This window comes from Sinohyriopsis cumingii, chromosome 17 (genome assembly GCF_028554795.1).
Source record: "Sinohyriopsis cumingii isolate HCF-2022 chromosome 17, ASM2855479v2, whole genome shotgun sequence".
In the NCBI taxonomy this organism is placed as follows: domain Eukaryota; kingdom Metazoa; phylum Mollusca; class Bivalvia; order Unionida; family Unionidae; genus Sinohyriopsis; species Sinohyriopsis cumingii.
In genome coordinates, this window is record NC_142977.1 from 30,375,737 (window position 1) to 30,391,545 (window position 15,809).

The 15,809-nt window shown below is 34.3% G+C and overlaps 1 protein-coding gene across 1 annotated transcript in view; it reads left to right on the forward strand.

Annotated features, from left to right (window-relative positions):
• The first annotated feature begins 602 nt into the window (after window positions 1–602).
• LOC149778347 (uridine-cytidine kinase 2-B-like) overlaps window positions 603–15,809 on the forward strand; it is a 38,837-nt gene continuing 23,630 nt past the window's right edge. The window contains exons 1-3 of the mRNA XM_089939168.1: window positions 603–944; window positions 12,478–12,637; window positions 13,842–13,938. Of these exons, the coding sequence (XP_089795294.1) occupies window positions 756–944; window positions 12,478–12,637; window positions 13,842–13,938 (446 nt within the window). The 5' untranslated portion in view covers window positions 603–755. The remainder of the gene's footprint in view (window positions 945–12,477; window positions 12,638–13,841; window positions 13,939–15,809) is intronic.

Here is a 15,809-nt window from a genome sequence, read left to right on the forward strand (position 1 = left end):
CATATATTCGCAGAGAGAACACAGATTTGTAGTATTTTTTAACGTTCCTTGAACATCGTATACATCAACAATAAAAGAACAATTCCTGTAAAGAAACTGAAAGAACGATTTCTGTAAAGAAACTCCAAAATAACTGTAAAACCATGATGTGAAGTCTTTTGCATTCACCGGAATACAATCACCGCAAACCGACTGTTTGTAATTCGGACATTGGAAAACATCAGTTTTACATTCACTCGAACAAGTAAGTCATGGATATGGACCCGTCTTTGCTGTGTGTATGTGCATGTGATAATATATATAATTCAGAGTGGTTTTATATCAAAACTTGACCGTTTAATTATGAAATATGTACACAATTAAAGTCGAACATGTTTTCTTAAAATGAGCAATTAAAAATAATGAAAACAATGAGCAAAAGGTTGTCATTTTGTAAATGTGCGCGAATAAGAAATAGGATTAAACAGAGGACAGTAAAGGTGTGCAGTCAATTGCAATGAATTAACAGATTTAAAAGATGAATTAAACTGACTTTTATCGTCCGTTCCGGTCATTATCTGCGTTCCAGTACATTTTGGTCCGGCCATCGGAAGTAGATGTATGAATTAGCAGATGCCCTTATATTACCGTAAAAGTATGTATTTCCGTCTGGAGGTTTGGCCGCAATTGCATCATTAGCTGTACCTATTTATAAGTTGCATACATCTCTTCATATTTCTTAGATTCTTGTGTTTAACTTACAAAATAGCCACTGCATGCAGTCTTTCACCAGATTTGTGTTCAGATCTGGACGGGCACTGTTCCGGAAGTGTGATTTTCCGGCAAACAGAATTACCTTGTTTAAAAGAATGGCAACGAATCCTCACGTTTCGCCAAGGATGAATGGCTCCAGAATTCCCAGACCGTTTGTCATAGGGGTAGCAGGTGGAACTGCATCGGGAAAGGTGAAAAATATTTTACATTGCATACAATTTCAACAGTGTGTGAAACGTGGCCTGGTTGTCACCTGATTTCGATAGTGTCGTGCATAATAAATAATGAGCGCAGTTAGATATTTGTGGTAACCCTGTATTTTCTGCAGATTTGTTCAGTGCATTCCTTACACGTCATAATCTTTCAGAATATATTGATGCCGTTCATGCTATTTTAACTATAAGCACTTGTCTCTGTAAAATATGTATTGCAAATAAGAGCTACTGTGTATTGAATAATACCACAGGGGCTCGTATCGTTGCTTACAATTGACCTGTCATACATGTACTGTATAATAACTACAAGGGAGGACAATTGTCTCCTTGCTCGCGCGACCTATTTAAGAATAAACGCTGATATTTCAAGCTATGCTTTGCATGGCTTAATAAATTTGGTACCGATATTTAGCTCAGGCATTTGACTGTGTATCCTGACCTAATATCATACTTTTAAGGAATGTCAAATCATTTTCCCATGCTACCGCTCGACATAGCCCTTTGTGACAGTAATGGTGAAAATAAAAGTTAATTCACCAGATTAGATTTATGCGATGGTCATCTGAGAGTTATGCATTGGTATGTTACTGTACTTTGAATGGATATATGTGTAGCTTTTCAGTCTTTTGGTGATTCTGAAGAAACAAAAGATGCATGACAAGTCGAATCAAGCAGAGGCTGGGGTCACACTTGCACTTCTTGTGTTAATTTATAGTACCGATGAGGTGATTTCCTGTTGTCAGAGATTTCGTGGTACTTTATTGATAAAACTCATGTGATAATATGAAGTGCTATGTGCAAGGTATTTTGAAACATGCATTTTCAGGCAGTAACTTTAACTTCTTTGCATTTATCATGTTCTCATTATTAAATATTTATATTTTTTCTCTCTCATAAACCCTAAGATATTACACCAGGAGCTATTCAAAAATTGAAATCTACAAATAACAGGCCATTAAAATTTTCAACTTCTGGAAATCAGCAGTATTTTCTTCAACAATCGGAATTATGCAAATATGTAAGAAATGGAAACATTTTTTATAATACCCTAAACTAAATAAATGTTAAGGTATTAATTAATTTATACAAGTAAATAAAAAAAGATATTTAAAACATATATTCATGTGTTTTTTCTATGTATGGTGATTGGAGAAAATGGCTGATGACTGTGCATTAGGATTTACATTGCTTTGCTTTACTCCAGAATATTAGGACACTCTGGGTGAATCAAAAATGCAAAATACGCAATACTATGCATTGTTTCAGTTTCACCGATATATGTTCCTAAACACTGAGTAACAAATTAAAAATAGAGACTATATTTAATGACATTTAAGCAAGATGATGAAGGGTTAAGTCATATTTATAACAATGTTGGTTGGAGCTGAAAATCACCAAAGTAGCAGTCCAGTTTCAGAGATCTCATATTTGGATGCCAATTTTTGATCAGGGACGCAGAAAATCACTGAGGCGGGAGTCCTCTGTACGCATGTAATAGGTGTGCGGCAGAATTGAAAGACTTGCTAGTCCTGCATCAACCACCTGCTTTGTGGGAAAATGTGTTGCTCATTTAGCTGTGCTGATATTTACAATGACAGAATTCAGTGACGGAAAGACCCCTTGATGTACATTCATGTTGCCATTTTATAAGAGTACTTAAACAAGAACATGATGCAATAGCTGGGCAGCAAGTTCAAAGGCTTTGACTGGTGGCCAGGTGGGAAAATGTACTGATATTTACAGTGATTGAATTCAGAGGCAGAAAGACCCAGAGATGTACATGTGGTCATTTATAAAAGTACATCAAATAAAAAACTTTAGCTTTCGTTATTGTGTAGCTGAATAAGCAGTGCACGTGACCTCAGAATCAAGACATGTTGAGATTTAGACAAAATGCCATTCATAAGTGGGTGACAAGTTGCCTAAAAATGTAAACTTCGCCTTCTTCTGTTAGGAAAGCGAAAACGACTTTGCCCTGTGATTATTTAAGAGGTACATTGACTGACCACACCATTTTTTTTTTTAATGCCCCTCGCCTTAGCCCGGTTAGTTTGTGTTTTAGCGAAATGTATTCATCAAGGCATCAGTAGCTAGGCCTAGTTTTTATATCAATTACATTGACAAACAAACTCTTGCCCATTCACAAGCATTATGTTTTGATAGCTAATTGACCATTAGCCCTTCCAAGTAAGGTAGCAACTATCAATTTCCTGCACGATATCCTTTGATGATAAAACATACAAACTTGTGTTTTAAGATCAAATTCGGTGATCTGGATATTTATTGACTGCCTCTTATACACTATTTTGTCATAAAATTAGTTTGAAACTGTAAGTGAACCAGTAGGCCTAACGGGAAATAATGGCGGACTTTGCTAAGTCTGGCAGATGTATTCAGAAAAAATATACAAATCATTGAAACCAAAGCCTAGGTATTATTTTATTAAAGATTTACCTTTATAATGCAAATTATGTAGGTCAGAAACGTATGGGACAATGCTATGTTGTGGAACTTGCGAGATGCGCTTTAAGGTCTAAGCTGTTTTCTGACTTGACACATACTTGCGAAAATAAGGGAAAAAACAGCAAATCAGATACTATTTATTTGCATAAAATTACTACAAGTGCGTATACAAATAAATAAACCATAAATTTGCAATCCTGTCAATGGACTTTTGTAATGAAGCTATATTATAGTGAGTGATTACATTACAAAAACCTCTCCATCTAAAAATAGATGCACTCACATCTGTGTTGATTCTATAGGAAAGAAGGGACTGCAACTTTTGATGGTGGGACTCCTGTTTTTACCAGAATGGGAGTCCAGGACTCATAGTTTTAAAATCCTTGCAAGACCTCTGAATTTGTAAGCTGGTGATCAGTCCTATTAAAATTGCGTATCTAGTGTTTGAAAAGTTATGAATCTGCCAGATGGTGTGCTGATTTTAGTCAAAAGGTTTATATAACTTTGCATTGTAACATTTTCACACCTTGAGAATGATGTCACTAAGTACCCTTCCTACTTTCATCATGCTGGCAGTGCATATTCCGGTTTGGATTACATGTCTGACCCACTTAATTAAAAACTCTATTTCACGCAAAACACATCAGCTAAAATTTAAAAAAAAATCTCAAATAGTAAAATCATTGCTCTTTCTACATTTGTATGTGTGGAGAGCATATTTGGCTGAATAAGAGGATGAAATGCAATCTAAATACTTTGTAGTGCCCTTGTTCACCTTAAAACACGCAGTAAAATTAAAATAATGCGAGATACGCAAGATTTAGGTTTTCTACTTAACATAAAAAAAACCCCAATAATTCCATGCAAGACATTATCACTCTAGTGTATGGTGCAAAAAGAAACCTGTTTCTATCTCTGGGCCTAATGTTAGTTTTCAAAGGCATATTAGAGTTATCCCCTTCTTGCTTGCACATAACTAATACGCATAGGCTTAGCATAGTGGGTGGGTGTGGTATAGCCAAATATCACGGATTGTACATAATAAGTGAAACATTATTGATTATTAGCTTTTTAAAAAAACTGATTGTCTGTTTTACAGAAAATGCATTTATATGAGCTAATATCTGCAATTTTTTTGCATTTTACACACAATAGATCACATCATTGGTATAGTATTGATCTCTTGCATTGTAATTATCTTGTTGCATGAAGACTAAGCAAGATGCAGTGAGTGTTAATTTTTCATGTACATTTGGCACTGGGTAAAATGCACATGGCAAACATGATGCCATGTAATGGGGCCTGTCATATTGGTCTTTTTCCTGTCAACCCAGTCCCTTGACTGACATTCATATTGTACGTATACCTGAAATCTGATGGCTCTCAAACATACCATTTTTGGTCTATACTGAAAATAGTGAAGAGAATTCTGAAACTTTCCTGAAATACATTCTATAAAATGACTTATTTGCTTATTTACATATGACTTCTTTTCCTGTCTTCTTTTACTGTATGTAGTTATCTAAATATTAATCTGCCAAAAGATTATATCTTCTGGTATCATCAGTCCTTTGTTCATTTAATTAACATTACTACCAACCATCAAATTGTCTGTCTGTCTGTTTGTCTCTTCCTTTGGTTGGTTTGGCTTAATTTTTACTATCATCATATGACACGAGCAAAAGTCCTCTACACTTGTCTTTTCATGGATTTTCACACGCATCATGCTATGATAGTCCAGAGAGTGGATGGTGGTGGCCTTTGGACATTTTAATATTTAATTAATAATAATCACTGTTGAGAAGATTATAATAGGTTTAAGAAACAGCAGCAACAAATCATTAAATACATTAGAGTATGTGTGCCTCTTAACCATTAACTAAGAAATTTACTGTATATAGTTGACAGCCTGTTGCAACTTTGTATCATTGATTACATAAACACTGTAGATAAATCCTGAGGAAAGTGTACACATCCCTAGGGAGAGATGGACTCACAGTGAAATTCTATAAAAAAAATTCCAAAGTGAGTGAGCGCCAATTCTGGAAAATTTATATAATAACATTCTTTTAAAAAATGACATGATGACGGAAACAATGAGAGAAGGGTTAATAACAATTATATACAAAGGGAAAGGGGATAGGGAAAACCTAAAACATTGGAGGCCCATCTCCCTCCTAAATATAGATTACAAGATTTTAAGCAAAATTTTAGCAAATAGAGTTAAATTATGTATAAATGAAATCATAAATGTAAACCAGTTGTGTGGGGGGAAGGGACGAAATGTGCAAAATAATATCTTAAATATAAGAACGATAATTGATTATGTAAATGAAACAGGTCAACAAGGTGCTATGGTACTTTTTGACCAATAGAAAGCTTTCGACAGATTGGAAAATAACTATACCCAAAAGGTGTTAGAGAAATTTGGATTTGGATTTAACTTCCAAAAGTGGACTAAAATCCTGTAAAATAAAATAACAGCTAGAGTACAGGTAAACGGCGCTGTCACGGATAAATTTGATATTCAAAGATCAGTGTGGCAAGGCTGCCCACTATCTGTGCTACTATACGTAATAGCAATTGAAATACTAAGTATCAAAATACGGAATAACATAAATATCGAAGGTATAAAAATCCCCAATCTGAAAGAGGATTTCAAAATGCTCCAACATGCCGATGACTGTACTAACTTCATAAAAGACCAAAAATTCCTTTAAACACCTGCAAAGGGAATACAAATCATTTGGAGTACTGCTCCGATGGCCTAGTGGTTAGAGTGTCCGCCTCGGATGTGGGAGGTCGTGTGTTCGATCCCTGGCCGAGTCATACCAAAGACTTACAAAAATGGTACTAACAGCTGCCTCGCTTGGCGCTCAGCATTAAGAGGTTAGTGTTAGGACTGGTCGGCCTGGTGTCAGGATAATGTGACTGGGTGGGACATCATGCTACATGTCTGCGGCATGGTGCCCAAGTGCTAGACATCACTATAAACTGCCGCATTGCAGACATCGTAGTGATATGACTGAAAAATTGTTAAAGCTACGTTAAAAATCAAAATCACATCACATCACAAATCATTTGGAAAAGCATCAGGGTCGCAAATAAATCATCATAAAACAGAAATACTAAATAGGGAATTGGAGGGGAAACCACCCCGGTTTACCACCACACTTGATCAAGGTAACTGTTAAAGCTTTAGGAATCTTCTTTGGGAAAAACGAAGAAAGAGAAAACTTCAAAAATATATACAAAAAAAATCAAAGAGAATATCGAAATCTGGGCACTAACGCCGTTATGCATAATGGAGCTTGCACAAGTAACAAAAACGCACATGAACTATATAATAAACGCCGCAGATTTAAAAAATAAAAATTTAGATAAGATAGATAAGGAAATTATAAACTATATATGGAACTTCAAGACACATTACATCCAAAAATCAACATTATATAGAGCCAGAACAAAAGGGGGCTTAGCCTTACCATGCCCCATTAAAAAAAAATATACAAATATTATAAGATTCAAAAGACTACCGACAATACCAAAAAGTCCATGTATATTGGTATGGCTTCACCTTAAGGAACAGGCAAGATGTTTATAAAAATAACAAGTTATGCAAAAAGTTAGAAGTACCTAGACGTTTCAGACAAACAAAAGAACTTTTATGCAAGTTTAGGGACAAAATGGAACTCTGGGAAAAGGACATACCTAAGACATGTGACTGGATTAGGGAATATGAAGCAAAAAATAAAAGAAACAAAAGTAGAGGAGGAAAATATCCATATAGATTGGGATAGAGTGTGGAGGCACTGGGACAACATCGGATCAGTTAAAATACAAAGTCTCATATTTAAATATTTGCATAATGCATGGCTAACAGGCGAGACTGCCTTGAGAAGAAGGATGATTCGCACAATAATCAAATGTCCCATGTGTAAAACATCCAACTTCACCAAATATCATGCCATCACACAATGTGAAAGAAGGAAGGAAGACCGGATTAAACTGATTATGGAGATATGTAAAAAAGAGAGATATCAAAGGAAACATTCTATATTTGGATGGGAATTTCGACAAAAAAACAATAATTAAGATAACAGATTACATTACAAAAACAATGATGGCCTGTGGCCAGGTAATAACAATTACAAAATAACTAACATAGGCCATCATAACCGATATAATTGTTTAAAATTAAAAAATTATGGACTAATTAAAGTCAGTAAAAATCACTTGATATCTCTCAAAAATTAAATATAAAATAGATTTACCCCCCCCCCCCCCCAAAAATAACAACAACAAACAAACAAACAAACATATAAATGTAATATGCCATTAAACACTAATAAATTTGCATGTGTTTATTTACTAAATACCAAACAGGAAGTAGGGATAAGAAAGGGGCCTTGGTATAGCGCTCATTACGAGCTCTAACATAAATGCGGGCTAAGACCTCGTTCCCACCCTGATCTCCTTGGAGGTGGCTAATATATCATTAAACACTTATTAGTTTGCATGTGTTTATATATAAATATCAAACAATCCTTAGGGAATATTCTCCTTACCTTTAAATATACAAAAGGACAGGGTATCTGTATGGGGAAAGTAAGAGGTAATGACGTAATGGGGCTATATCACATGGCGCCACGCGAAGTGGAAAGGCCCTTAAAAGAGCCTAAGAAAAACACCCCATATGGAATGTACATGCAAAACACAAAAACAAACACAACACCTCTACTTCTTTCTAACTCTTGCTCTCTCAACTATACAGCTCCCGTACTGTATAGTTTACTAATATAAATTGGAATTTGGCCACAAAAAATAACAGAGGGGGCCAAAACGCGAGTCGGGTGAAATACGACAAATAAATAAAGTATGGACCCTCACTCAAGCACAGCCCGCCTCATTTCAAAATTATGCGATGAGCGACACATATAAACATGCACATAAAACAATAGGCTTTTTTTCTATTGAAAATAGTACACCGCTCAGTTGCCCTTTCAAAAATGATGAATAAAGTATAATAAAAAATAAAATAAAAACTAGTACTAAGGCAAACGGGGGAAATTTTACTGATGTGCTGTCTCAACATGGAAACTAATATAGCATTCACACACATAGCAATACACATATAGCAAACACGAGACTAAGGAGACCTCTAGCAAAGGTCACAAACACAAACTAGGGGAGCGAATTCGAGCTAGGTGAAAGAAACTTGGCTCGGATGAACACCCCTATAGATAACACTCGGAAATATAAATACCCCATCAAAAATTTAAAATAATTAAATTTTTGATTGAAAATTCTTTTTATAAAAATAAAACAAGCAACATGCCTGGGGGATACACTTACACATAAAACACTTTTCACTTTTTTTTTGGAAATGGGGGGGGGGGGCATCTGTCTGGTGCCCCCCCAAAAAGAAAAGATAAACCATATTCTTGTATGTTACTTGGTGTAAGTTCAGTTTCAAGTTTTTCATCTAGCATGAATTCTTTTTATCTCAAACTCCAGATTTCTGCGTATTTCATCCCTTATGAATGAGAGTGATGGGGGGAAAGGAAAGAAGAAAGGATTTTGATTATTAAATTCATTTAGAAAATGGGGATTATTAATACTTTTTATTATTTTCATATTTCACTAATAATTAATGAGTGGAAATTCATCATTGATCTTTAGGCCTAGTAATGACAGCACACAGTTGCAAGAATTTTCGTATATGTGTATTATTACGCCATGGGTGCATCACAATTTGATATACCAATATATTTATGATGTCTGCCCTCCCCAAATTAAATGGTCATATCATTGCATCCATGGGTGCTAACCATTATGTAGAATGTTCAAGAGTAGTAGCTACAATCAGCATGTACTTGTTGTAAGCCATTAGTTGTGCTAATACATGATCTTAATCAGATCAATTCAGTCCCGAATGCTTGGCACCTTAAATGTCATCAATAAACTTCAGATGAAAATTGTTCATCCCATGGACTTTTTACAGGTACTAAATTATGCCAGGAAAAGTGGACATCGAACATTTACTGCTGATATTAACTTGATATAAATATTTAATAACAGTCAATACTGAGATAAGTAATAAAACAGGGCCAAGACATGAAAGGATAGAAATTATTTTTACTAAATAATAAATACATACAATTTTTAAAAGTTTACTTTGTCTGCACGCTTATCGTTTTTAGACCGCTCAAGTGGCCTAGTGGTTAGAGCATCCACCACAGATGCAGGAGGTTGTGGGTTTGAACAGAGTCATGCCAAAGACTTATAAAAATGATACTTTCAGCTGCCTTGCTAGGCACTCAGTATTAAGCAATTAGCGTGGGAACTGGTCGGCCTGGTGTCAGGATAATGTGTCTGGGTGGGATGTGATGCTACTTGTCTGCGGCATGATGCCCCAGTGACAGACATCACTATAAACTGCCACATTGCAGACATCGTTGCGATATGACTGAAAAATTGTTAAAGCTACATTAAAAGCCAAATCACACATGCAAACACAACTACCATAAGGTGCTTGGAGAGCTTCATTTGTTGTGTCTTTTACCTTCTATTATGACAGGATTTAGCATGTAAGATATATTTATGTTGAATATGTCTGAAAATTTAGGTAATAAATTACTGGGATATTGTTTCTTACCTAAATATGTACCAAAGGAAGAATTGATAATGCTGTTGGACTTACTGTGATGATATTTGCATGGAGCGCTTTCACTGCAAAATTGAACAGTGGTTTACAAACTGGAAAAGGTGTTTCTTCACAATAAAATATTACTACTCCAATGTTTTAACAAACATATATTTAAAAAACATAAGTAGTTTAAATTTTATCTCTGAGCATCATCAGCATTATCAGTCAATAAACCAGATGTGTAATGCAGTGTAATATACTCATTCTTGCTAACTTTGCCTTTTTCCTGACAATGCCACATTCATTGTGAAAATCATGCATACTTTTAGAAAAGAATTAAGAAGAACAAACCCTTTTTATAAAGTCCACTTAAACAGATATGTAGAAATATGTCATTTAATTGGAGTGGAAAATTACTCATCACATTTTTCAATTTTGTAAATGTTTGCAGCCACAGGAAACTTGACTTGGCTGTTTACAGGTGTAAATATTGCAGCCTTAACAATGACTTACATTTTGTACTTCAGTGGTTACATCAAGGTTTTGCATTGTCTCAGTTTCTTTGAAATTGTTTTATGTAGTCATGAAACTAATGGGTGTATTCACCATGGAGGGTACTAACAACCAAGGAAATCATTAGATCAATGTGAAGGATTATGTTAAGATACTTGAAGGATTATGTTAAGATTTTGCATTTAGCTTAGTTTTTTCTCTGAAATAGCTTTATGTTACAGTCATGAAACATGATGGGTGTATTCCTTTTGGAGGGTGCTGTTCATCATTTTCAAAAGTAGGATATGGTGATCTAACCAGCCATTTTGTTTGTGTTGTGTTTAATTTACTTACTTTTTAATATATGTATATAGTCATGACATTAGATGGGTGTATTGTATTTACATTAAGGGCAATCATCACATTAGTGGCTGATAAGATCACAGAAAGCTACTTTTCTAGCTCTGCAGGATTTTAGATCAATTGGCCATAAAGCTGTCAGGTTTTTTTTGGCATTGTCTGTTCATAATTGTTGTTGACAAAATGCTGAGCTGAATTTGATTGGATTTGACAAAGCATCATGGCATGATGATGATGATCAAACATAGCCACTGTTATTACAAAAGATAAACCTTTAATAACTTCTAAAAATTCCTCCACAGTGCTTCACCAAATTTGACAGTTAGAATTCTGGCTTTAGGTCTTATAAATTTGCCCAGGAGATGCCAATCTCACTTGAAATATGGGCACCATTACAAAACAGAAAAACCTTGAAATGACGTTTTTTAAAAATAGAAAACCTCTTTAAAAAAATTGGTTGATATTTGATAGGAAGTATCCTGGCATAGATGGCTGTAAGTTTTTTTGTTCAGATGATGCTATCTTCCATCAGATATGGCCACTGTTGCTAAAAATAGTGAAATCTAACATTGACATATTTTCAGAAGCTACTATACAACAAAATGTGACCCAATTTGACAGGAACAATCCTGATATAATGGTCTTTCAAATTTATTCAGTGATGCTGATCTACAGTCAAAAAGGGCCTCTTTTGTCAAAGAGGAAAAAAACCTCTTTTAGTTAGTTCTCAAAATGTACTCTGGTGGCCAATAATTGGTAAGAGCGGATGTGGGAGGTCATTGGATCGAACCCCGGCCGAGTCATAAGACACACACTTACAAAATAGTACTAGCAGCTGTCATGCTTGGTGCTCAGCATTAAGAGGTTAGTGTGATAACTGGTTGGTCTGGTATATGAGGATAATGTGACTGGGTGGGACATGATGCTACATGTCTGTGTTTTGATGCTCCAGTACTAGACATCACTAAACTAATACATTATTTTATGACATTCCATATATTCAGTACCATTAGTCTCAAATATCTTTAAATTAATATTATATATTTCTTGCTTATAAAGAAAATAACCCATCAAGCTTTACCCAGGAAATACTTTCAGATTTAATTGACAAGAACAAAAATATCCATGGCATTATAAAAAGATCTTTGGACAGTTGGTAGTTGATCTTGGCTGGTTGAAAGTAATGAATTCTGTAGTGTTTCATCTGATATTTCATGTAGTATATCCACATTCTACATCAAAGGAATTCACAGATCACAAAACATACAATATGAGTTTTATTGTGATCAAGTATATGGTGTTGTTTGGTGATATTGTACCACCTAATATACAGCATCATGGCAGTGATATTCTTCTACCAAGGGAAGTAATCTTTGTGAAAGGTTGCTTCTTTATGAGTGTAAGATCATCTCTTTAAAATTAGGTTGCATCAGCTTGGCATTCATGTGCCCTGAACATAGTTGTTTTTAATAACTCTTGTTGATATATGTATGAATATGTCAGACCTACAATATAAGCATGATTAATCTCTTTCCTGTCATGCAGTCCTCAGTTTGTAAGAAGATAATGGAACAGCTGGGAGAGGATGATGTGGATCACAAGGAAAGAAAAGTGGCCATCATCAGTCAGGATTCCTTCTACAAGGAACTCAATGCAGAAGAAAAGGAGCAGGCAGCAAAAGGACAATACAACTTTGATCACCCAGGTATTTGAACTAAAGAGGAAAACTTAAAAAAAGAAAAACAGATATTGTCATGTTTGTTTGTCTCTCTGTTGTGATGCCTTACCTACCTCAACTTTTACAGGTTCAAAGTATGTTGTACTCTGGTGCATACATCAGGGGTTGAAATGAATTCTAATTCACTAGACAGCAAATTTATTTAAAGAGCAGCTAATTCCATAATAATACTAATCCTTTGGATCAGTAAAAAAAAATGTCCATCAGTAATAGATTTTGATATTGCCTTCTCGTTAGTTATGTTTGTGTTTGAATTGAAAAGTAATCTCCATTTTCGAAGACATTCAGTTGTTATTATTATCAGTTGTTGTTGTAAGGTGTCTGGTTATAAAATAATTATATAATTTCAACATCTATGTTGAATTGTGCCTCTGCTTTAAGTCACAGTAGAAAAGTAGTAAATGTGAGTGCACTTCCTGATCTGGCTAATTGCCATTTGTTTAGTTAATTTCAGGAGATGCTTGATTTATACCAGTTCGATTTGTTTGCTATTATTTTAACAATGTAATGAAGAAACAGTATTAAATTTGCACTGCTGTGCTTGTTTTTACATCCTTTTTGGTGCTATGTGTTGTGACTTGCATACAGCACACATACATGCATTTACATTACTTTTGATTGATGCCAATTTTGATTTATGCAATAACCTCAGATTTGCATTGATGGAGTAAATTAACCATCACCTCTATACAAGTATATAATTTTATATTTATGATAAAAGTTAATACAGTCAAAGCAAGCTATACAAATATGATAGGTATAAACTAATATAAATATGACAGGTAAAATAAATGATAAAAAAATCTTACATGTCTGAAAGACCAGTGAAATTGTTAATTGCCCCGATTCGCTCAAGCATTTTAAAATATTATCAACTCAGATCACTACTCACGGACATCTGGTTATATGCATTTTTGAAAAAAATAGCAACATTGTAAACTAGTATTTGATACTGCAATCAGTTTTTGATGAGAGATATGTGTGTTGATCATATTCATATTGTTTTGTGTTGAGAGGTTCAAAGTTTTGTTTGTATTCAGGATTGTATACTTGTAAAATGACTTAGACTTATCCTAGTATACACCAGCTTGATAGCAGATATAGGTAACAATTTTTTCATCTGGAATTTTCACCTTGCTAAATTCACGCAAAAACTTTAATTTTTGTTTAGATTCCTTTGATTGTGATCTAATGATGAAGACAATGCAGGACATTGTCCATGGAAAGAGAGCAGAGGTCCCGTGCTATGATTATATAACAAATTCCAGGTAAAAGTTACAAAGATCATGGGAATTTTTCTTAATTTCATTGACTGTCAATCAGTCAGTGCATGACAAACTACAGTGGCCTGCTTACCAATCTACTGTTCACACCCATCATTTTGTTCTTTTTATGCAAGGTGAATGTCAAACTTTGTGTTGACCTAACATTGGTTTGTGTGCATGTACTGTGGAATTACCTAACATTGTTTTGTGTGCATGTACTGTGGAATTACCTAACATTGTTTTGTGTGCATGTACTGTGGAATTACCTAACATTGTTTTGTGTGCATGTGCTGTGGAATTACCTAACATTGTTTTGTGTGCATGTCCTGTGGAATTACCTAACATTGTTTTGTGTGCATGTACTGTGGAATTACCTAACATTGTTTTGTGTGCATGTGCTATGTACGGTTCAGGTGGTTCTTTAGATGCTTGTGTCACCTATGTATATTGTACTGTATTTTAATATAATGTTCAGTTTCTTAACAGTAATTTCAACATTTTTCCTGTAACATTCCAAATACTTTTATGCATATTTACAAGTACTCTGTCAATCACTATGATCTTTTTTGTTTTTAATTTTAGCTTACTTGGCCCTAAATAATTATTGTAATCTGCAGTCAAATATGACAACTCTTACTAAAATGAGAAATAAATTCTTGTCATAAACCAGAGAACAAATTTGATCAAATTTGTCAAAAAATATCCTAGCGTGAAGACATTTTAATATTTTACAGATGATGCTGATTCACCTTCAAGTATGGCCATTGTTTCTAAAAGTAAAATAGATGACTTCTGATTCAAAATAAAATAATAGAAATTGACCTAACTTGACAAAAAATATCCTTTCATGAAGACCTTTCAGATTTGTAACATTCTGCTCTCAAATATGGCCACTGTTGCTAAACATAAAAAAGCCTTAAAAGACTTTTCATTAACATTTGAAATAAAGCATCCTGACATGAAGACCTTTCAAAATATACACATGATGATCTGCCATGAAATATGGCTTCTGCTATTATAAACAGATAAAATCTTTAACATTTTTTTTCAAAACCACTGAATAGAGTTTGAAAGGAAAGCATCCTGGCATGATGGCCTTTAATTTTTTTTTTACAAATGATTCCAATCTACCATCAAAATATGGTCACTGTTGCTAAAAAATAGTGAAACCTTAAAACAATTTCTTCTACAAAACTAAAGATTGTAATTTATTTAACTCGTTTTAAAGCTGCCTGGCATGAAAACCTTTTAGGCTTTTACAAATGATGCCAATCTGTCTTTAAAAATGGCTGCTGTTGCTAAAATTAAGAAAATAATAGAATCACTTAACCACTGTTACTGAAAAAAAAATGGAACTGCTTAACAGAATTTAACCAAATTTGGTAATGTGTCCTAGTTTTTGAACATGTTTAAGATTTATACGAAACATGCTATTCTACCATAAAACATGGCTGCTGTTACTAAAATTAGACAAATAGTTGCACAACTTTATCTTTTTAAAAAAATGTTGATGATAGTTTGACTAAGAATAACACCAAACATCCTGGCATAGGGGACTTTTAGTATTGGAATAATTATACTAATGTGTAATAATATATGGATAAAAATGCAGAAACAAGAGAACCCTTAAAACATTTGTTTTCCTTACATTTGGAATAAACAGCACTGGAGAAGTTTCAACATGTAACTTGATAGTGGCTCAGATTTCTCGGTCAACTACTAAGTGCTTTTGGATGTAAGATGGATGTCAGTCAAGTAAGCAATTTCAGACCCACTTGGGGCTCTTGATAATGGATAACCATCCAATTAAAAAACATGAAATAGTTTGGCTGATTTGTGGCCAGTTTGTTTTGGACTTTTAAGGTCAAATTGAA